The sequence below is a fragment of the Rana temporaria genome, chromosome 9 (genome assembly GCF_905171775.1).
Source record: "Rana temporaria chromosome 9, aRanTem1.1, whole genome shotgun sequence".
NCBI classification, from domain to species: domain Eukaryota; kingdom Metazoa; phylum Chordata; class Amphibia; order Anura; family Ranidae; genus Rana; species Rana temporaria.
The window spans coordinates 147,348,770-147,372,576 of NC_053497.1; the positions used below are offsets into that span (position 1 = coordinate 147,348,770).

General features: G+C 45.2%; 1 protein-coding gene across 2 annotated transcripts in view; it reads left to right on the forward strand.

The window, feature by feature from the left end:
• The window catches only part of LOC120914215, a 171,994-nt gene that overhangs the window by 142,730 nt on the left and 5,457 nt on the right, over nt 1–23,807 (forward strand). For both annotated transcript variants that reach the window (XM_040324806.1, XM_040324805.1), the window contains exons 2-3: nt 8,684–8,793; nt 21,067–21,273. In XM_040324806.1, coding sequence (XP_040180740.1) covers nt 8,684–8,793; nt 21,067–21,273 — 317 coding nt within the window. The remainder of the gene's footprint in view (nt 1–8,683; nt 8,794–21,066; nt 21,274–23,807) is intronic.

Genomic DNA, 23,807 nt, shown 5'->3' on the forward strand with positions numbered 1-23,807 from the left:
GCGTAGTAGGGATTTCTCTAAACCGAGATGATGATCCTTTTTGTTGCAGATGCGAAAGTACAGTTGTGTGTCATCTGCATAAGAGTGGTAAAGTAGCTTTTGGCTACTGATGATTTCAAAGAGAGGGCGGAGATAGATATTGAACAGCAGCGCCGATACAGGGATCCTTGAGGGACTCCACATGACACTGTGCGTTTTTCAGAAGTGAAAGGTCCCAATTTCACTATTTGTGATCGGTTTTCCAAAAAGGAAGAGAACCATGGTAGATCACATTCTGCAACTCTGGCTACTTCAGCTAGCCGAGTCAGTAGTAGTTTGTGGTCTACCGTGTCAAAAGCTGCACTTAGGTCCAACAGTACCAGAAGACAAGATTCTCCTTCGTCTGCTGCCTCGAGAACATCATCCCATGTTTTGAGCAGTGCTGTTTCTGTCCCGTGACCGGGACAGAAACCCGATTGAAAAGGATCGAGCAAATTATGGGTATCTAGATGCTGTTGCAGCTGTTGTACCACAACTTTCTCCATTACCTTGGAGAGGACATTTAGGCCTGTTATGGGACGCCGGTGTTTTGGGTCTTTGGGGTCGAGGGTGGGTTTCTTTAAGATGGGTTTGATTATGCCCTGCTTCAATTGGGAGGGCACTATGCCTTCCTTGAAGGACTGGTTTATAAGCTGTGTGATAGGTGGTGCCAGGATATCGGCACATTCCTTCAGCAGTTTAGTGGGGATGATATCATTAGGCGCTGTGCTGTTTCGCAGATTGACGATGATATTTTTAGTGGCCTCGATGGGGATGGGTTTAAGAGTGAACTTTGTTGATTGTGGTGAATTTATGTTCATATTGGGCGAATGATTGAGAGCGGGGTTGAAGGGGGTACTGTTTTGCTGAATGATTTTACGAATTTCTTCAATTTTGTTAACGAAGTAATCCGATAACTCATTGCAAAATTCTTGGGTATCAGAATTGGGGGCTTCAAGACAGACTGGATTCATGGTCTGGGTGACCAGCTTGAAGAGTTCACGAGGGCGGTTTAGGGCATTGGTGATGGCATTGGAAAAATGCTTTTTTTTGGCTTATAGAGATAGCTTTAGATCAGTGGTCTGCAAACTGGGGCCTGGGGGTATTCAGCTCTTTGCTTGCCTTTATACAGCCCTTGAGGCATTTTTTCTGCCACTGACACCAATAGTGGGGCACTATTCCTCCTTCCGTCACCAACAGTAGTGCACTATTCTTCCTTCTGGAACCAACAGTAGTGCACTATTCCTTCTTCTGGCACCAACAATAGTGCACTATTCCTTCCTCCGGCACCAACAGTAGTGCACTATTCCTCCTTTCGACACCAACAGTGGGACACTATTCCTTCCACCGACACTGAAAGTACAAACTTCAAGATGCTTATATGTACTCTTAGGGCCAGATTCACGTAGAGCGGCGCATATTTAGTTCGTCGTAACGCATGTCATTTACGTTACGGCGGCTTAATTTTGTGACGTAAGTGCCGTATCCACAGAGTATTTGCGCCCAAATTTGCGCCAGCGTAACGTAAATTCCGAGGCGTAAGGCGGGGTAATTGAAAGTGGGAAGGAAGTGGGCGTGATCCATTGAAATGAGCCGTGACCCCATGCAAATGAAGGGCCAGCCGTACTGCGCATGCGCGCATGAATATGCACCTCACTGGGCATGCTCAGAACTCGGCCAGGCGCAATCAGTGAGATAGGAAATAGGCCAAGCATACTTAGTGAGATACGCCCTGTGTATAAATAGCTCCAGACAAACGCCCTTCCATTGCAAAAGTACATGCCTGTGTTCCCCTTCCTGAAAGCGAGGTGCTTTTGTTCTGTTGTCTGTGGCTGTTTGTTTGTTAGTGTAGTAGTGTTAGAGTAAAGATTTATTGAAGTAGGATATTGTAGTAGGTGTTTGTTTTTTCTGTGTGTTTTTTTGAATTTGTATTAGCTGTCTGTTTTTGCGGTTTGATTTTGGTGTCTGGTTTTTGCTGTCTGATTTTTGTGTTTGTTTGTTCTGTGTCTTTTTGTGTTTGTTTGTTCTGTGTCTTTTTGTGTCTGTTTGTTCTGTCTGATTTTTGTGTTTGTTTGGTGCTGAGTGCTGTGTGGTGATATGGCACCAAAGAGGAGAAAGCTCAACTTCTCGGTGCATGAGAAGCAAATCCTTGCTAGGGCGATCACCCGATATGGGCGATATTTGCATGGCCCTGAGAGCCGGGACATCCCCCCGGCCAGGAAGAGGGCGATCCTTCAGCAGATTACTGATGAGATCAATGCGGGGGGGGGGGGGGAGACGAGGACCACCAGTGGAATCGCAAAGAAGATCAATGATCTGAGGAGCCTGGTCCGTGACAAGCTGGCCAAGATAAATGCCCATGCCAGGGGCCCACCTTGCACCTTCAGGTGGACTGAGGAGGAGCGTGCAGTGGCCCAGTGCTTCCACAGCCAGCAAGTGGTGGGCCTGCCTGGCTTTGACTCCGATGAGGCCGTGAGGACAGGTAGGTTTTTTTTTTCTATCTGGCGAGTAGCATGTGTGGGGGGGGGAGGGAATATGTGCCAAGTGTGTGGATCCTCCAACCTGTGTATGTTTTGTGTCATCCACAGATGGCCAGGAGGTTGCTGGGCCATCAGGCCAGTCTGCTCCATCCCCTGGACAACAGGTTGCTGAAGAGCCCCAAGAAAGGCAGGAGTCCCCAGGGCAGGGGAGTGGCCACAACTCGCCTCATGAGGAGGTTGAGGGGGAGGAGGATGAGGGGGGAGGCTGAGGATGATCGGATGGACCTTGCCAGGGAAATCCTTGGCCTTTTGGATGTGGCTCCCCTTGTGGCTGACAGCAGTCAGGCCTCCATCAGGGGTAGCCCCTGCCGCTCCCCCCAAGGATCTCTCTCTCCCCTCCTCCCAGGCCACAAGCCTCATCTGCAGGCAGGAAGGCCACCCAGAAGACCAGGGGGGTGGCCGAGTTTCTGCCTGAAAATCTGCGGAGGGACCAGGCCCGTCAGACCCAACATCTGGGTCAGGTCACCTGGACTTTGGCCCAGATGGAGGACAGCCTGGGCTCCATAAAAGACACCCTGAATGATGTGGCCACAAACTCGTTGGCGGTCATAACTTGTTTTTGTGACCTGCAGAGCGCCACAGCAGGCGTGGCCCTGGAGGTGAGTGCCCTGACCCAGGCTGTCCACGCCAATACCCGGACGGTCCAGGCCAATACGGCAGCCCTCACTGTGGGCCTGAACAGGATAGCCGTGGCCTTGGAGGGCAGGCCAGCAGGTGGACAGCCACCAGGGGAGGCTCCTGCTTCCCCCCCCATGAGTCTCCCCTGAGGGCCCGTGGCCGTTAATTTTGAGTGTACTTTAGATTTTTTTGTTTTTTTTTGGAATTCTACTGTGATTATGATTTGTTATATTTGTGTGAGTGATGTATGAATGTGGGGGTGACATTCCTGCTGAAAAAAGGGTGTCACCCTCATTTTTGGTGGAGTAGGGATCCCCAGGACCAGGGAGAAGTGATCCCAGGTCCATGTGAATGGTGTATGAATGCACAGTGACATAATTGGAGCCTTGGCAGGGCATTGCTACTCCCTAGTACCATGCAGGGTACTTCGGTCTAATCCAATTCGATGAGGATGTGGGGTGTGTGTGCTAGGGACCACAGTGGTGTGCATGCATGCATTCTCATTGTGCCATGTTTAATGTGTGTGTTTACTGTGCAAAGATGCCTTCTGCGAGGCATCTCCTGGCTGCTGTTCCCTCAGTAGACCGGGTAGAGTTGGTCAGGGGGGGATTGTCTGGTTGGGGGGTCAGGTCATCACGTGTGTCAATCTCCAGGCCCCTTCTCACTGCGAAGTTGTGCAGCATGCAACATGCACCGATGATCTGGCACACAAAGTTTGGGGAATACAACAGGGTACCCCCAGACTTATCCAGGTATCGGAAACGGGACTTCAGGAGGCCAAAGGTGCGTTCCACCACTGCACGGGTACGTATGTGTGTAGCATTGTAGTTTTCCTCTCCTGGGGTTTGGGGGTTCCGGAATGGAGTCATGAGATGGGGTCCAAGTGCATATGCCGAGTCACCTGGAATGGAAAAGACAGGAGGATGTTAGTCATGCATGTGCCCCTCGTGATGTCTGCATCATGGGGGGGGGACAGTCATACCTGACTCCCATGTCACTCACCAACCAGCCAGCTGTCCCCATACACGTTCTGTTCAAATTCTCTTGGGATGTTGCTTTGACGGTATATGAAGCTGTCATGGCTGGATCCTGGGTGTTTGGCACGGACTTGCCATATGAGGTATTGGGCATCGACTATCACCTGTACATTGATTGAATGCCAATGCTTCCGATTGCGGTACATGTGCTCTGTCTCATGGGGGGGCTGTAGTGCCACATGTGTGCAATCAATGGCCCCCACGGTGCGTGGGAATCTGGCAATTTTTTAGAAATCTGTCATTGTCTTAATCCGCCTGTCCTCCTGGGTGGGTTTGATGATTTGGTTGGCCATGCGTCTCAGGATTGCAGGGACAACCTGGTGCACACATCTGCTAATGGAGGATTGTGACATCCCAGCCAACAATCCACTTGTGCGCTGAAAAGAGCCAGTGGCAAGGAAATGGAGTGTTGCCACTACCTTGACCAGTGGCTCCAATGCATGTGAGCGGTGTGTTGGGCTGGTGATGTCATCCTGCAGGGTTCTGGTTAATTCCATGATGGCTTCAGGGGGGAATCTGAAGTTGCGATACACCTCAGAAACAGCCATGCCAAACACATCTAGGCGACTGAGGTATATCCTCTCCTGTGCCCTCCTCCTCCTCCGTTCCCTCCTCCTTCTGCGTTCCTCTAAAGTCACTAGTATAGCTATGAGCATGGATGCCCCTGGCATGTTGGCATACAGATTGTTGTCCTGCAAGTGTGTGTGCTCAGCTCTTCCCTAACGGTGTTGCTTTAGCTGACCTTTACACAGCTGGTGCAAAGTTAAGGCACCTTTTTATAAGGTGTAATTTTCCGCCGGGAAACTAGCAGATGTGCACAGGGCGTAGCCTACGCCGCACAAGCGTACTTTTGTGGATCGCCGTATCTACCTCATTTGCATATTTAACTAGCAAATCAATGGTGTGTCTAGCGTATTTTGCGCTCCAAGATGCGCCAGGTGTAATCGTTTTACGTTGGACGGAAAAAAATGTTTTTCAGGCGTATCTCGTTTTGAGGATGTGGCACATAGATACGCGCGGCGCTTTTTTGAATTACGCCGCGCATCTCTAGATACGTCGGCATAAGTGCTTTGTGAATCTGGCCCTTAGTTCTGAAGTGCTCCATGTACTCAATATATAGTGTCTGCATCTGGCTTCAGAGTGGGAGCTTCAGTGCACATTCTCCAAATCGGTGGTAAAGTTGATATTTACATATTGTGTAATCTGGGATGAGAGGCTCCCAGGTTTCTCAACTTTTCAGCGTTTGCAAAGCACAAACAATTAGATTTTAAAGCCTATATGTTCATCAAGAGCATATTTCAGAGTGCTGTGTTAATCTCAACGTCGCATGCATTTATTGGCCTGGGCTAGGCACTCATGCCAAAAATAAAATCAAATTACAGCCACCACTGCCATCTAATTTTGGAAGCTGTAAAACCTTTTGTTTTTACTGCTTATTGAATCTCTAATCCAGCACTGATTTGCAGCCAATAAAATGAGCACTGCATTGATGTCCTGAAAAGTAGAAATGTCTGCAAAGTGGCTAACTGTGTGCGCTTGATCCAAGACTTCAAGCTATCCATTGAGCTTAGTGCTTCTGACAAGAAGTGAGAGGCACTATGAGCGCATTCTCTCAGTCTGCTGCAAACAGAGTGTGCCAGCTTGTATTTAAACTGGACGCTCTGTATGTAGCGTCTGACAGGCTGTGCACGAAGCCCCGTATCTCCAAACCCCACATTTTGACCAGTGGCGGGGGATTCAGATACCTATCCCATTTGCTGCTGCTCCAGAATGCACTGGCAGAGTTTTTTTTTCCCTGCCACTAAACTCTCCTGTCACAAAACGATGCTAAAAGTCTATGGGGTAGATCCACAGTCAGCGGTGCATTATTCCGCCGGGCGTACCGTATCTAAGATACACTACGCCGCCGTAACTTACTTTTTTTTTTCAAATCCACAAAGAATCCGCGCCGTAAGTTACGGCGGCGTAGTGTATCTTTGGCGGCGTAATGGCGCGGCATTCAAATCTCTGTGATGGGGGCGTGTTTTATGCAAATACGTTGTGACCTGACGTAAACAACGTTTTTTTAAACTGCGCATGCGCTATTCGGGGGGGGTATCCCAGTGCGCATGCTCGAAATTAACCCGGAACAAGCCAATGCTTCCGACGGTGATGTCATTCTACGCAAATCCCTATTTGCGAACGACTTACGTAAACATTTCAAATTTCTACGCGGAAACGACGGCCATACTTAACATTGAGTACGCCTCATAACAGTAGCTTTAACTATACGCCGGAAAAAGCCGAACGCAAACAACGTAAAAAAAAACGCCGGCCGGACGTAGGTTCGTGGATCGCTGTAACTAGCTAATTTGCATACTCAACGCGGAATTCGACGGAAACGCCACCTAGCGGCCGCCAAAAAATTGCATCTTAGATCCGACGGCGTACTAAGACGTACGCCTGTCGGATCGACCCGAGATGCCGTCGTATCTTGTTTTGAAGATACAAAACAAAGATACGACGTGGGAAATTTAAAATTACGCCGGCGTATCAATAGATACGCCGGCGTAATTCTTTTGTGGATCTGCCCCTATGTGTGCATGAACACATAGGATTACATGTAGGGGAGCTTAGAGGCAGTTAAAAAAAAAACGCCTGGTGCCTAAAACAGCAGCTGTAAAAACACCTAGGCCCAGATTCACATATAATTACGTTGCTCCTGGGCAGCGTAACGTATGTGATTTACGTTACACCGCCGCAGGTTTACAGCGTTAGTGCCTGATTCTCAGAACACTTACCTGTAAACTTGCGGCGGTGTATCGTAAAAGCGCTCGGCGCAAGCCCGCCCAATTCAAATGGGGCGGGCACCATTTAAATTAGGCACCGTTCCCGCGCCGAGCGTACTGCGCATGCTCCGTCGGGTAAATTACCCGACGTGCATTGCGCTAAATGACGTCGCACCGACGTCATTTGCTTAGACGTTAACGTAAATGGCGTCCAGCGCCATTCACGGACGTCTTACGCAAACAACGTAGATTTTTTAAATTTCGACGCGGGAACGACGGCCATACTTAACATTGGCTGCGCCTCATAGACCCAGGGGCAACTTTACGCGTCGCAAAGGCTACGGAAACGTCGTAAATTCTCTGCGTCAAGCGCGCGTACGTTCGGGAATCGTTGTAATTTGCTAATTTACATAAGCGACGGGGAAAACGACGTCGGCGACACCTAGCGGCGGGAAAAAAAATTGCATTTAAGATCTGACAGTGTAAGAGCCTTACGCCTGTCAGATCTAATGGGTATCTATGCATAACTGATTCTAAGAATCAGTCGCATAGATACCCGGGGCCAGATTAGGACTCACGACGGCGCAAATGGTGTTGCGCCGTCGTAACGCCTTTGAGAATCTGGGCCCTAGTGTGCATGAAGCGGACGTCAACTGAGCTGGACTCAGAGGTAAACAGGAGGAAGTTTCAATACATTTTGCTAACAGTTGACAGCCAGGAGAACTATGAAAAAAGGAGAAGTGCAGTGTTAAATCTGTTAAATCAGTGTGTATCTTGTGATCTGGCCAGTAAGTCTGTAGTTTTTCAAAAGAACAAGCTCTGTTGCAAATGTATATTACATAATATAAAATAAAACCTTGGTTTGAGAGTAACTTGGTTTGAGAGCGTTTTGCAAGACAAGCAAAATGTTTTAATAAATTTTGCCTTGATATACAAGCGATGTCTTCATATAAGAATAGCGCCATGTCACAACTAAGTATAAAAAAGAAGAGAGGAGCCTCTAAGTGTAGCAATATGATTACATTTAATAAAGGTACAACATTTAGCAACTTATTGCTACACTTAGGCCCCATACACACGATAGAATCCATCCGCTGAAAAATCCCAGCGAATGGGTTTCAGCGGATAGATTCTATGGTGTGTACAATCCAGCGGATCTGTTTCCGCGGATTTTTCTCCCATGCGATGGATTTCCAGCAGATAAATATTTGAAGACATGTCTTCAAATCTATCCGCTGGAATCCATCCCAACGGATTGATCCGCTGGTCTGTACAGACTCACCGGATCAATCCGTCCAAAGGGATCCCCCGCATGCGTCGTAATGATTCGACGCATGCGTGGAATTCCTTATATGACTGCGTCGCGCACGTCGCCGCGGCATCATCGCGTCGACAGCGCGACACGTCATCGCCAGAGGATTTCGGCGCGGATTTCGATTCGATGGTGAGTACACTCCATCGCATCAAAATCCGCACCGTATCCGCGGATAAATCCTCCCGTGTGTACGGGGCCTTAGGAGGTGCCTCTCTTCTCTTTTATACCCTGTAAAAAAATGCTTTGATATACAAGTGCTTTGGATTACAAGCATCTTTCTGGAACGAATTATGCTCGCAAACCAAGGTTTTACTGTATTACATTTTTGGTTTGGTTTTGGGTTTAATACTGCTTTAAATCTGTAACAAACATGCTTTTCCCCTACAGAGGATCACAGACAAAGGGGAGTGTCCCCCAGTATGTAGGATATGGACATCATGAGGGCAATGAATTCAGTTACAGCAATGAAAGCAAAATTCTGACAGTTGCATACAAAGGTAAGTCAAACATAATATGCCATAGGGATAGATGTGTTCCGTCCACTCCATAAACCTGTATTGGGTTGTTTTTTCACATTATAATTCCTCCTAAGACTTTGGCTTTGGCTTCAACACAGATTAATGGCCTGTTTACACTTGCTTTAAAACAAGGCTTTGGACGCGCTTTGTTAAAGTTCTCTGAACTCTAGTCAAAGCTCATGTCACTAAATAAAATGGTTAGCTTACAGTCCTGTTTACACCTTGCTTTTGCTTTGCTTTGCTTCTGCTTCGCTTCAAAAATTATACCCCATGTCACTTTTTTTTTATAAATCTCTTTATTAATTTTCAAAAACTCGTTTCCATACAAAGAATAAAACCATACATTTACATTTCAATTACATTCATCATTCCTCTGCTCTCTTCTAGAGCCTCCATAAAAATGTAATTTATACCTTTCACCCAACACAAATACCTTTTTACCCTCCCCTCTCTCCCTTTATTCAATGGTGTGGTTAACCTCCCCTATACCCTATTTATCCTAACGCTGTTATAGGATTTTTTATCCAACTCGCCCATACTCTCTCATATTTCTCCCCCTGTCCTCTGTTCCAGTATGCGCCTCTCTATAAAGTGTCAAATTGCTGTTTACTAAATTTTTCCAATGTATCACCGAGGGAGCTTCTGTCTTTTTCCAGTTTAGCACTATCGTTTTCCTAGCATAGAACAATAATACGCCTACCTGTGTTCTCCTTTGCACTGAAACAGTATTTTCCTCTGCCAATCCTAGAAAACAGATCTCCGCCTCCTGTTCACAGATTATTGATGTCACTGTGGCAATCATTCACAGAATCTTTCTCCAAAATACCACTATTTTTGGGCATAACCAAAATATATTCATAAAGTCTCTTGGAATGTCTGCACATCTCCAGCAGTTCTGAGGGTTTGTCAGGAAAATCTTATGTAATTTATATGGCGTATAATGAATCCCATGTATTATCTTAAATTGTATTAATTTATCTCGAAGTGATATCAATATCTGCAATGGGAACCTCCATACTTCCTCCCACATTTCCATCAAATTTGGAACATCTCTCTTCCATTTTTCACTTAATTTACTCATATCGGACGATGTAGACCCCAATAAGTACCCATAAAAAATTGACGCCGTCTTTTTTCCACTTTTAACCATTTGCTCCAAATCATCTGATTCTGTTAATCGCGGGGTCCCCTCCGGAAACTGGGCTAATAAGGCATGGATAAGCTGCCTATACCTAAACTCATAACTCTCGGGGATATTCCAAAGCTGCCTCATTTCTACATATGAGAGAAACTTTTCCCATCTCATCGGCATACAGGGCTACCCTCTCCTCCAACCCCCCACTCTAAGTCCCTGAATATTTGATGTCGTCCTAAGAGCCTCTGCCACTGGCTCTATTGCTATTGCAAAGAGCGCTGGAGAGATGGGGCAGCCCTGCCTCGTACCTCTATGTAGTTGGAAAAAAGATGATAATTTTCCTCCCAACTTAACTGCTGACATGGGTCTCCCATAGACTATTTGAATCCACTTAATAAATACCAATGGGAATCCCATCCTTCTCAGTATTTCCCATAGAAAAGGCCATTCGATTGTATCGAAGGCCTTCTCTATCTTTCCTAGATCCCTTGTGCATATGATGGGTATGTATATTTGTATAGAGCCTACGTAGATTAATATCTGTTGTTCTCTGTGGCATAAATCCTGTCTGATCTGCATCTATTATATTTCTGAGCAGGGGTTGTAATCTTAATGTTAATATCTTTGTCAATATTTTCAAGTCTACATTTAGTAATGCTTTTGGCCTATATAATGAACATAATTTTGGATCCTTTGTTTCCCTTTATAAAAATGTTAATATGTGCCTCTCTTATTGAGTCTGGGAGAGCCCCTTTCATTAACCTGCTTGTAAATACTTCTGCTAGTTTGGGGGCTATTATTACTCCATATTTTTTATAAAATACTTGCGGAATTCCATCCGGTCCTGGTGCCTTTTCTCCGAAAAAGTTTGCATTACCTCCATAATCTCCTCCACCACAATGGGGCAGACCAGTCCTCTCCTCTCCTCATCCGACAGCCACCCGAAGGCTATCCGGTCCAATAGGTCCGTCATAACCGCCGGGCGGATGTCGGAGGGGAGAGAAGAGGCATACAGCACACTGTAATACTCTCTAAAGGCCTCCAATATCTCTTCAGGTTCTTTTACTTTCTGTCCATTTAAGTCCTCGATTTCTGATATGATTGTAGCTTGATATTCTTGTTGTGCCAGTCTTGCCAGAAATCTACCACCTTTATCCCCCTGCTCAAAAATGTTCTGTCTATTTCTATGCATTTCTAATCTTGTTAATTCTTCCATATGCAAATGTAGATCTTTGTGTAGCCATCATTTCATCAAAGTTGATACTACTGGGGTCTTGACCATATTTTTCCTTCTGGGAATCCATCTGTATTTTCAACTCTTGTATCTTGGCCTTCTGTTTTTTATTAACCGCTGCAATATTTTGATATATATTGCCCCTATAAATATGCTTTAAACGCTTCCCAGACCATCTCCACCGAGGATGATCCAGCATTATTCTCCCAATATTCCATTATTCTAGATGTAATTTTTCCTACTATTTCCGGGTGTCCAACCCAATGCGGAGTTAATCTCCACAAGGATGCATTTCTTGGGGTAGGTATACGTATTGACAGGAATAGAGGAGAGTGGTCTGAAAGCCCATTTGGTAAATATATGGCTTCTGCGATGTCTGCTAACATCGCAGAATCTGTAAATGCCAGATCTATTCTAGACGCTGTTTTATAAGAGGTAGAAAAACAGGAGTACGCTCTTTCCTCCGGATTCCTCCATCTCCAAATCTCCGTTACCCCCATTGCCTGTGCCCAATTATACAATTCTACTGAATGTTGTCTAGGGAGTTTTGGTCTATCCAATTCTGGTGATAGGACCGCATTGAAGTCTCCAATTAATATCAACTTCGCTGGGAGATACGGAATGATTTTTTCCATTATCTCATTCAGAACTCCCACCGAAAAAGGAGGTGGGATATATACTGCCACTGTAACATATTTCTGTTTACCAATCATATACAACAAGATAACATATTTTCCATTCATATCCATATAGGCCTTCTCTATTTCTCCCAGGAAGGATTTGTTTACCAAGATCGATACCCCCCTAGCATATGAGGAGTAGGTAGAATGATATGCTTTTTGTATCCAGGCTTTTTTTAACGTTATTAATTTTTTCCCCATTAAATGTGTCTCCTGTAATATAATCAATTGGGGAGCATATTTTCTTAACATCAATGCTCGTTTAAACTTTGAGTTTAATCCTCGGACATTCCAGGATATTATCAAAAAACAGTTATTTTTTCCAGGCATTATAGCTGGAGTATGGGAGGAGCCAATGCCTCCATTGTATCTTATACTCCCCCAGTTTATTGGGGGGTGTCCAAAGGGTATTTAAACCACACCATTGCAAACCCCATGCATACTTTCCCCTTACACTTCCTCCACCTCCCTCCTCCCCACCCACCCTATCCCTCCCCACTCCCCTCTATCCCTCCCCACTCCCCTCTCTTGTGTACAATCCCATCCATTCATGGATGGGAGTGGAGAGGAACTTTTCCTATCCCCTATTTTACTGTCCATTATCTCTATTTGTATGTTCAGTATCCAACATAACCCCACACAGTTCCCCAAAAAAAAGAAAAACAAACAACAACTTCTATTCCCTCATGTGGCGGGTTCTCTAATAACTGTAATACTCACTCCCCATTTATTTTCCCTATTATATTCCTTTAGGGCCTTCTCTATTATTTAAACTCCTATCAAATAGCACAAAAAAAACACCCAAAAAAAAAAGACTATCCCACCTACCCAATGCCTTATACAGCAGCATCCATAACATGAATCATAACATTAATCACTATTAATTCATATTTTATACTCCCACACTAAATCCCTTCTATTCTGGATACATATTCAAAATTTCTCATCCCAAAACGATCCTCTCCTTTAAAAAAAGAATTCAAATAAATAAATATATATAAATATATATTCTGAATCTGTGCTATTATATTACTTAGTGCTTTATGATTGTGTACAATTTTCCCTATTTAACCAGGTTAAACATTTTAGCGTGCAGTTCTATGTGAAGATTCTATACGATTAATCCCTCCAATCCCCCCCCCCAAAAAAGGGGGTATATATATATATATATATATATATATATATATATATATATATATATATATATATATATATATATGCATACATCATTCAATATCATTGTGTTAATTAATCCCTTGTGCATTCTCATACATAATTTCCCCCTATACGGGGAAAGAAAAAAACTAAATTGAAGAGAAAAAAAAAGATATATTTATACACAATCCCCTAATCCCTCCACCCCCCCCCCCCCCCCAAAAAATAAAAAATGACAGAAGGGGTTTTCAAAAAAAGAGAAAAGAAAAAAAATTCCAAGATCTTTTTTTGGTACATTTAATTAGTATTTAAACAACTCCGTTGCTAGAGTTGGTGTTTAAAAAAAAAAGGGTGTGTGTCCCGTCCATCACTCGTAGTTTACTAGGATATAGCAAACTATACTTTAACCCCTTCTCCCTCAATCTTCTACGAATTTCTGTATATCCTCTTCTTTGCTGCTGAATCTCAACCAGATAATCAGGAAAGAATAACAACTTAACGTTTTCATATTGAATATCTGCCCTTGACCTGGCTGTTGATAGAATTTGATCTCGATCTCTATAATTCAATAGGTGTATCAGAAAAGGGCGGGGGGGGTGCCCCTGGTTTAGGGGGGCCAAAAGAGATCCTGTGTGCTCTCTCCACCACAAACATTGTAGATATTTCTGCTAAATTCAATACTTCTGTTGATAATTTTTCTGAGAAAATAATTGGATTATCTCCCTCCACCCGCTCCGGCAGGCCTAGAATTCGAACGTTGTTTCTTCTTAAGCGGCTTTCTGTGTCTATTGCTCTGTCCTGTAGCGCTTTTATTTGCTTTTCCAGTGTATGCCATTCCTTATTATCCTTTTTTAATTGATCTTCAACTTTTGAAACGCAAATTTCTATTTCTGCCGTTTTTTATTTTTTATCAAACTCACGTTTTATTGAACATACATCTACGGCCAGGGCATCAATTTTATTTGTCAACACTTAGCTGCTTGTTTTGATCGCCTTCAAGATGTCTTTCCCAGAGGGGGCATACTCCACCTCCACTTCTCTCCCAGATTGTGTCTCGGCTGTTATCCCTTTTAATGGAGATTTTTAAGGGGATTATGGGAGTTTCCCTGTTGTCTTTATCAACTTCGCTGCCATGGTCGAGGGGGAGGAGCAGGGAGTCACAATCTGTGGTTTTACACAAAGTTTATTGGGGGCCATTTATCTGTATACTAGTTAATTTATAATTTGATTATTTATATTCTCCCCTAATCACTTTTGCTTCTCTCCTGTTCCACTTTTTGCCTAACTTCTCACTTCTAATTGTCTATCCACACACTAGAAAGCACTGAAAATGAATCAGCAGAGGTAGGCAGAAATAAGCATTCACTTTCCCCTCCTATTTTTTTTCTGAAATTGCTCCCATGCAACAGAGAAAGTCCTCCAGGTTATTTAGATTTAAAGCTCCCAGCATAGAACCAAAACCTGGATCTTTAACAATAAAAAAATGGGAACTGGAAGACCGGCCAGATTGCCGGGGGAGAGTGCCAGAGAGCTAATAATCCAGGATCATAGATCAGCAACGATAAAGTGTCCAGCAGTCCCTTCACATCTCACTCCACTATCTTCTCTCTGGAATATTAAAACATAAAAGTCACCTACTGTTGGTGTCTTCGGTCAACAGGGATTAGCAGGGAGCCTGGTTTCTGGGAGCTTACTAACAGCTGACAGCCAAGAGGATAGAGCTGCAAGCAGACCCAGACATCAAAAGGCTGGAAAGCATCCCCAGGGGGCACAAACGTCCGAAGCCTGCCGCCCGCAGGCTAGGAGCCCCCGCTCGTGAACGATGGTTTCCACTCCTCCTCCTCCACTGCCCCCCGCACGCCAATCGGCACACGCCGACCAGAAAGCACGGCGAGTGGCGCCGAAATTGAATCCAAAACCTCCCTCACTCCACAGCTCACAGCAGGAACGCAGATTCCAGGTAAGTCGAACAGGGACGCTTTACACCAGCTGGAGAGAGAGAGAGAGAGAGAGACTCTCTGTAAGCGCCAATAGTACAAATCGCAATCACATTTTAGCAGTAAAGCGACATTTCAACCGACCATGTTCTTTGTCAGGATGAATTCACACATAGGGCGTTGACAGGTGTTTTACTGCATTGTAAAATGCCTATCCCCCCAAGGACACACAGAAAATAATTGTTTCCTGTGTGTCCCATTCACACTGCAACACAGTTTAGAGCTGCACTGAAGAAAGCTGCGATAAAAGCAGACTTGCGTTTTATTGTAGCTCACTGTATTGAATCACGTCACTGTACAGCACCGCACCTCCTCGCACTGCTGTACAGCGACATGAATGAATTGTACACTTCAAATAAAGTTTGTACACAATAAAAAAAGTTGTGTGTGATGCTTTTAATTATGCACCACACTACTCCCTACATCAGTTGGGAATGGACAGCTGCTGGAGAGGGAAAGCACTCTGGCATAGGGTGACCACATTTTCAAACTGCCATTCAGGGACACACCCCCTCTCTCACCTTCCCCAAAAAAAGATGAAGGGGGCAGGGGAAAATGTAGTCTCGGGGTTGATGGGGAATTTGGTGGCGGGTTATTTGTTAGGTGAATGTGCCACTTGCCACCAGATGCAGTGCAGCTGTCACTCCCTGAGCCACGTGCATAGAAGGAAAGGAGTGGGGTCACTATCTGAAGAGTGAAGATCATACCAGTCCCTGCTGCTTGCCAGTGGGTGCCGGAGAAGGAGGAGGTGCCGAGGTGGGTGGGGACACCAATGCTGCACTAGGCCCAGGCCTCACTCCTGGTCTCACTGTCTGAGAGTAAATTGTCACTGGTTGCAAGATGGCCCTAGCAACCAGTTCAGGAAATGTAGTTATTAGTTAGTAGGGGGTGGCTGTGTCCTCTATTTCATTCTGGGACATTGTATTGTCCCAGAATGAAGGTGCCCAGGACCCAGGACAGACATGTCAATTGCGGGACAGTCCCGGGCAAAAAGGGACACGTGAGCACCCTACTCTGGCAGCTGTCTGTTCCTGTGAAGAATAGTCTCCTGCTGGAGCATGAGAGAGCACCATCTGCCAGGGGAGAGGAGGATAGAGCAGGTTAATCTGCTTTTACTGTACCCCTAGATTAAACAAATAGGTAACCCTGCTTACAGTGTGAAAAGTTTTAGGTCTTCTGCAGCTGGGCTTTAAAGTGATATTAAAGGTTCAGGCTTTTTTTTTTTTTTTTTTTAATAACAAACATGTCAGACTTACCTCCACTTTGCAGTTCATTTTGCACAGTGTGGCCCTGAACATCCTCTTCTGGGGTCCACGGCGGCTTTCGCGGGTCCTCCCCACATTAAATAACCGCCTCTGGGAATCTCTCTCCTGAGGGGGTTACCTTGCGGGCACGCTCCTGTGATAAACGCTGCATCTATAGACGCCAAATGTTTGACTCGGCCCCCGGCAACCGGCGTCATTGGATTTGATTGACAGCAGTGGGAGCCAATGGCTGCGCTGCTATCAATCTATCCAATCAACGCTAGGACTATTGAGAAGAGGATGCCGGGGATGCGCCGAGCAGGTGAACGAGCTTGGGTAAGTAAAACGGGGGGGCTGGGGGGCCCGTGATTGCCAGGTGTTTTCATCCTATGCATTAAGGTGAAAAAACACGAACCTTTACAACCCTTTTAACTTTGATTAAGCTTTTTTTCAGCAAGCTGAACCTCTCACTAAGGCTGAGTTCACACTAATGCGAATTGAATGTGGGTTTCCCGGCATCCAATTCGTATGACTGGAGATTATGACCGGCTCTCAATTGAGAGCCAGTTCACACATCTCTGGAGTGGCAGCAGAGCGAGATGCACAGGGGCCCTGTGCATCTTTGGCTCCATTTCAGGTCGGAAATCAGGCAAAAATCCAGGCCTGATTCATCCCTGAAACAGAGAACAGGGACGCACCGGACCCCTGCTGTCTGCAGTGTGAGCCCAGCCTTAAAGGGGGCTTCTAACTTAATTCTGTGGAGATGTGTTTCGCAGTGTAGAAAGGTAGTCAGGTGGTCCGTAAATCCTGCCTTCTAGATGAAGGTTAAAATGTGATTATGACTATTTTGGAAAAATACACTGCAATCAAACACAAAACAATGATCTTTTTATTCTGTAGCTGAATAATAAAGCTAGGTTAGTAGGGCACACAAAACAACTGATCTTATTAGATTCCCAAAAATATCAACGGGGTGGAATGTGAAGAAAAATAGACTACAATAGACTGTGGGTGGAAAATGTGTTCAGAAACTAGTTCAAAATTGCTTTATTTAAAAGGTTTCCAAATATGATCACATGGTCCTTGCCATGACCTGCGAACAGACTCAGAAATAAGGCCTTGATAATGGGGGGCTGCTTCCCACTAGAATGTTGGTCATGCAGTAAAGTTACTCCTTTTTGCTAACATATTCCTTGTAAGTCCTGCGAGTGCTTTATCGTTGGTTTGGTCTGTATACACTGGTAAATGTAGAGCACTTATAAGGAAGATATATACACAACAAGAAACAAATGCATATTACAATAAATGATAATAGATGGATTCAGTTCCTCTATATTGGGTTAAAAAGGTTTGGATGTGCAGTTATAAAGGTTTAAAGGGTATCATCCGGTATAACCTATTTTTTAAAAGCTGGCCATACATGGAGCAGATTTCAACCGATTCCTCGTCATGAACCAGCCAAAATTTAAACCGTGGGTGGCCTTGTCGGCACAATCCTGTCCGACATCCTTCAATATGAAAATCAAAGGAGCTGGGCGGAAAATTGTCGGCCGAAGAACTTCATCGATTCAGATGCAGCCAATGGCCCGGATTCAAGAAGCAATTGCGCCTGTGTAACCATAGGTTACACAGCGCAATTGGTTACTTGCCCCGGCGTTACGAATGCTCCTGATTCAGGAACATCGTAACGCCGACTGCAGCCTAAAATCGGCATGGCATAAGGCTCTTATGCCACGCATATCTTAGGCTGCATTCTTGCGATGGCCGCTAGGGGGCGCTCCCATTGTGCTCAGTGTATAGTATGCAAATTGCATACTAACACCGATTCACAATGTTGCGCAAGCCCTGCGTACGCAATTTACGTTGTTTCCGTACGGCGTGTTTAGCGTAAGGCTGCCCCTTCTAATAGCAGGGGCAGCCAATGCTAAAGTATACCCATCGTTCCCGCGTCGCGATGTTCGAATTTTACGTAATTTGTGTAAGTGATTCGTGAATGGCGCTGGACGCCATTCACGTTCACTTTGAAGCAAATGACGTCCTTGCGACGTCATTTGCCGCAATGCACGTCGGGAAAGTTTCCCGACGGAGCTTGCGCTCTACGCTCGGCGCGGGAGCGCTCCTAATTTAAATGATTCCTGCCCCCTACGGGATCATTTACATTAGGCGCCCTTACGCAGGGCAAATTTACACAGCGCACACGCAATTTACGGAGCTACTGCTCCGTGAATCGCGAGTAGCGCAGTAAATTTGCGGGGGCGCAGGGCAAAAACGCTGCCCTGCGCCTCCGCAAATAAGGGGCAAATCTACCTGAATCCGGGCCAATGTTTGGTTATTAGGGTCTATGAGAATTCCCCTCACAAAATATTTTGGCTATACATGCAATTTAATGGGGTGTTGACTAAATAAAAAGGTAGTAGGTTGGACTTGATGGACTTGTGTCTTTTTTCAACCTCACCTACTATGCATGTAACTTATGTATGGCCAAAACTTTTGGCTATACTTCTCTTGCGGGTCACTTAAAGGAATTTTTTTTTTTAGCTAAATAGCTTCCTTTACCTTACTGCAGTCCTGGTTTCATGCCCTCATTGTTCGTTTTTGCTTTGAAGTAGTTGTAATTCTGCTGTGATCTCCACACTTCCTGCTTGTCTGGCTCCTTATGAAAAAACTCATGGCAGCTTCTCACTGTGGTCTAAGCTGTGTGTCTAAAACTCCTCAGAACCAATCAGATTCATTTTAAAAACAAAACACTGTCCTGGATTTGTTTGTTTTTGTTCTGTGGGTCTCTTTACTTCACATAAACATGAAACCAGTTTAAAACCGAAAGTGAAACTAGAGGCACATTATATGATAGAATTTAATCTATTTTTAATCATTTTTAAAAGGAATCAGTTAACTTTTATGTCTCTATACCCTGTAAACAGTCATTTCAGCAAAAAAAATGTTTTCCTTTAGTGACCCTTTAAGTGCACTTAGTTCTGAATGCCTTTGTCCCAGATTCAGCCGACAGCAAGCTAAAGCCCACTGTCAACTGATGTTACAGAGACGGTCCAGGCTCTAAGGGATCAAATGTTGGGATCCACCCAGATGCCTGACCGGCAGCTGGCTCAGCCTTAAAGCATGCCACTGAGAGTCTGAGCCGACCACCCCCTCCCCAGCACAGCACTCCAGTCAGTTCTAAAGGGGCAGAGCAGAAATCCAGTAACTGACAGTCACAGAAGGCCGAGAACTGAGCGATCAGCGGTCTTTGTTCGCTTAGTTCTCGGCGTAGAACTTGCGGGGGATAGCTGCAGTATTGAATAAATAATTATATAAAAAAATAAAAAAAGCGCTAACACAACCAAATGTCCATGCAACTATTGATGTCCATAAATTATGCATAATTATCCCCACACCAAGGGAAGAAATCTTCTATATTTAAACAATGTTCTTCCAATAGTGCATCAATTCACACCACCACCATGACCAAGGATGCACACTCACCGCCAATCCAGTGATCTCTAGCTTAATAAAAACTTTATAAAGGGCAATAAGCGCTTTGGGATTAGCCAAATACACCTCCAAATCGATCACTCCATTCCTTAGTAGATCTTCTGGGACATCATCCTATCCTCTTATAATCACACTGGGAACACCACAGCATCAGACCACCAGAGAAATATAAACTAAGTGTAGTATTTTATTAAATAAATTGTCATGGATATGCAATAAAGTCTGGCAGCTTACCTGTCTCCATGTGTTCATTAGAGGCCTGACTCTGTTCTGGCTGCCTTTTTAAACTTTGTTTGTAGCTTGAGTTCCTGTCTGCTGTGTGCTAAGTTTACCTTCCCGTGTACCGATTTTGGCTTGTATCTGACTACTCCTGCTTGCCGGTTTCCCTGACCTTTTGCCTGTCCCTCGGTTACCCTTGTCTGCCTGTTGCCCTGACCTCGACTTACCCATCACTATCGCTTGTCCTGGTTGCTTTTTCCCCTCTCTCCCTGCGGAGCGTGACCTAGGGGACCCCAGGGGTCGCGACCTGGATCCAGCTGCAGCAAAGGTCATCCTCACCACCAGAGGCTCTGGTGAACACCAAGCTGGGTCTTGCACTCCGCGCCCTGGGGAATCTTGGGCTCACGCTTCCTCTCTGTTCGCAGCAGTCGGCTATAGGGTTCACTCCACTGTGGTGCATCCCTGACCCTAACGGGGTGCACTTGTCACCTGGCCACAGGTGACCTGACACAAATAAAAGCATAAAAAAAGGTATTCCACTCACTTTTAAAAGTGCCCAACTTCGGCATCAATATACACAGCCTTGAAAGTGGAGTTCCACTTTGCCGCACTGATTTAAAAAAATAGTTTCTGTACTACTTTTTGCGATTTTTGGGGTGCGATTTCCATTTCCATCTGTGCAGATGTCTGTAAAATCGCAGCCGAAATCGGGACTGACATGCGGGAGTGAAATCGTGTGAGTTACATTGTTACATAGTAGGTGAGACTGAAAAAAAGACACAAGTCCAACCTATGTGTGTAATTATATGTCAGTATTACATTGTATATCCCTGTATGTTGTGGTCCTTCAGGTGCTTATGTAGTAGTTTTTTGAAACTATCAATGCCCCCCGCTGAGCCCACCGCCTGTGGAAGGCACCTGTTCAGCTGAACTTGCACAGCTTCATTCCCGCAGCTCGGTGTGAACCTGGGCTTAGGGACAGAAAGGCAGGCCCTTGTATTGTACACCTGTGGTTAAATCTAACGGAGACTGTACAGATCAGACTGCAATGTGTTTGTGGCCAACTATGTCAGTCATTGTCTCTTTCTTTCTTCATCAGGGAGCCCTTTCAGAACCATTGTCCACTTTAATTGCAGTTCAACCAAATCGGTCACCTTTCCAGCCATTTTGGACAGTAGTGAGATTCTGGAGATCACTGTGCACAGCCCCTGTGTCTGTCCCAGCAGCTGCCAGGCTGAAGATGTGGGCCCAGGAAATATCATTCTTATCATGTTTGCTGTGTCCCTAATAGCTTACCTTGTATTTGGTGAGTATATGTAATGCAGAAGATGTCATGTAGGTTGTAAAGGACTGTACATAGATGATGGGGCTTAACAAAAAGAAGAGTGGCAATGGTGTGGTTGGTTCTGTTTAACATTTTAATGCAGAAATTCTATTATAATGTAGCGCTACCCCCATAGGAGCCACTGTAATTTCACTGTTTTTTTTCCAAGACAAGTGCAGGGACAGCCAGACACAAATCAACAGTCCATTCGCTATAATAAGTCTAGTCTAAGTATTTTTATAAGGGGGGTGAAATGTTATACTCCAGATTTACTGAACATTTGTAAGACACTGTAATGTAACACAATAAGTAAAAAGCCAATGGGGTGAATACTTTTGCAAGGGAATGTAGTTCTACTAACATCCAAGCAACCTAACTAGGAAGGTGCTAAATATACAGCATCTCACAAAAGTGAGTACACCCCTCACATTTTTGTAAATATTTTATTAAATATTTCCAGTGACAACACTGAAGAAATTACACTTTGCTACAATGTAAAGTAGTGCGTGTACAGCTTGTATAACAGTGTAAATTTGCTGTCCCCTCAAAATAACTCAACACACAACCATTAATGGCAACAAAAGTGAGCACACCCCTTAGTGAAAATTTCCTAATTGGGCCGAAGGTGTCAATATTTTGTGTGGCCACCATTATTTTCCAGCACTGCCTTAACCCTCTTGAGCATGGTGTTCACCTGAGCTTCACAGGTTGCCACTGGAATCCTCTTCCATTCCTCCATGATGACATCACAGAGCTGGTGGATGTTGGAGACCTTGCGATTCTCCACCTTCCGTTCAAGGATGCCCCAAAGATGCTTACTAGGGTTAGTTCTGGAGAAATGCATGGCCAGTCCATCACCTTTACCCTCAGCTTCTTTAGCAAGGCAGTGGTCATCTTGGAGGTATGTTTGGGATCGTTATCATGTTGGAATACTGTCCTGCGACCCAGTGTCTTAAGGGAGGGGCTCACGCTCTGCTTCAGTATGTCACAGGACATATTGGCATTCATGGTTCCCTCAATGAACTGTAGCTCCCTAGTGCCGACAGCACTCATGCAGCTCCAGACCATGACACTCCCACCACCATGCCACCACCATGCTTGACTGTAGGCAAGACACACTTGTTTTTGGATGTCTCACCTGGTGGCTGCCACACACGCTTGATACCATCTGAACCAAATAAGTTTATCTTGGTCTCATCAGACCACAGGATATGGTTCCAGTAATCCATGCCTTTAGTCTGCTTGACTTCAGCAAACTTTTTGCAGGGTTTCTTGTGCATTCATCTTTAGAAGAGGCTTCCTTCTGGGACGACAACCATGCAGACCAATTTGATGCAGTGTGCGACGTATGGTCTGAGCACTGACAGACTGACCCCCCCACCCCTTCAACCTCTGCAGCAATGCTGGCAGCACTCATACATCTATTTCCCAAAGACAACCTCTGGATATGATGCTGAGCATGTGCACTCAACTTCTTTGGTTGACCATGGCAAGGCCTGTTCTGAGTGTAACCTGTCCTGGTAAACCGCTGTATGGTCTTGGCCACCGTGTTGCAGCTCAGTTTCAGGGTCTTGGCAATCTTCTTATAGCCTGGGCCATCTTTATATAGAGCAACAATAATTTTTTTCAAATCCTCAGAGTTCTTTGCCATGAGGTGCCATGTTGAATTTCCAGTGACCAGTATGAGAGAGTGAGAGCGATAACACCAAATTTAACACACCTGCTCCTCATTCACACCTGCGACCTTGTAACACTAACAAGTCACATGACACTGGGAGGGAAAATTGCTAATTGGGCCCAATTTGGACATTTTCACTTAGGGGTGTACTCACTTTTGTTGCCAGCGGTTTAGACATTAAAGCGGAGCTCCACCCTAAAGTGCTCATCGGATTCCTCCCCCCCTCCGGTGACACAATTGCCACCTTTCGGGGGGACAGGATATCTGTCTCTGACGTCACCGTGGAGCTCCTTCCTCCTCCTCCCCTGGCCGCCGGGCTAATGGCAGAGAGGAGCGGGGCCTAGCGCATGCGCAGTAGGGTTCCCGGCGTGAAGCCGAAAGGCTACACTGCCGTGTTCCCTTACCCGCAATACCCTTACCTTTCGGCTTCATGCCGGGAACCCTACTGCCGACATCGCTGGGCTCCAGGACAGGTAAGTGTCCATTTATTAAAAGCCAGCATCTGAAGTATGTGTAGCTGATGGCTTTTAATTTTTTTCCCGGACCTCCCCTTTAATGGCTGTGTCTTGAGTTATTTTGAGGGAACAGAAAATTGACACTGTTATACAAGCTGTACACTAATTACTTTATGTAACGAGACCCTTGCTCGCTCGCTTCGGCTCTCCCGACACTCCTCTGCTACTAGTGAGTCAGCTTGCAGATCACAACGTCTGATGGTTCGCTCATCCAAGGCTCCGATATCCGAACTACAGCTATGTGCCGTTCGGAATCCATTAGAACAAACACCAGGCAGGCTGTATGTAAGTTCAAACAGGAAGACCTTTATTGGAAGTACACA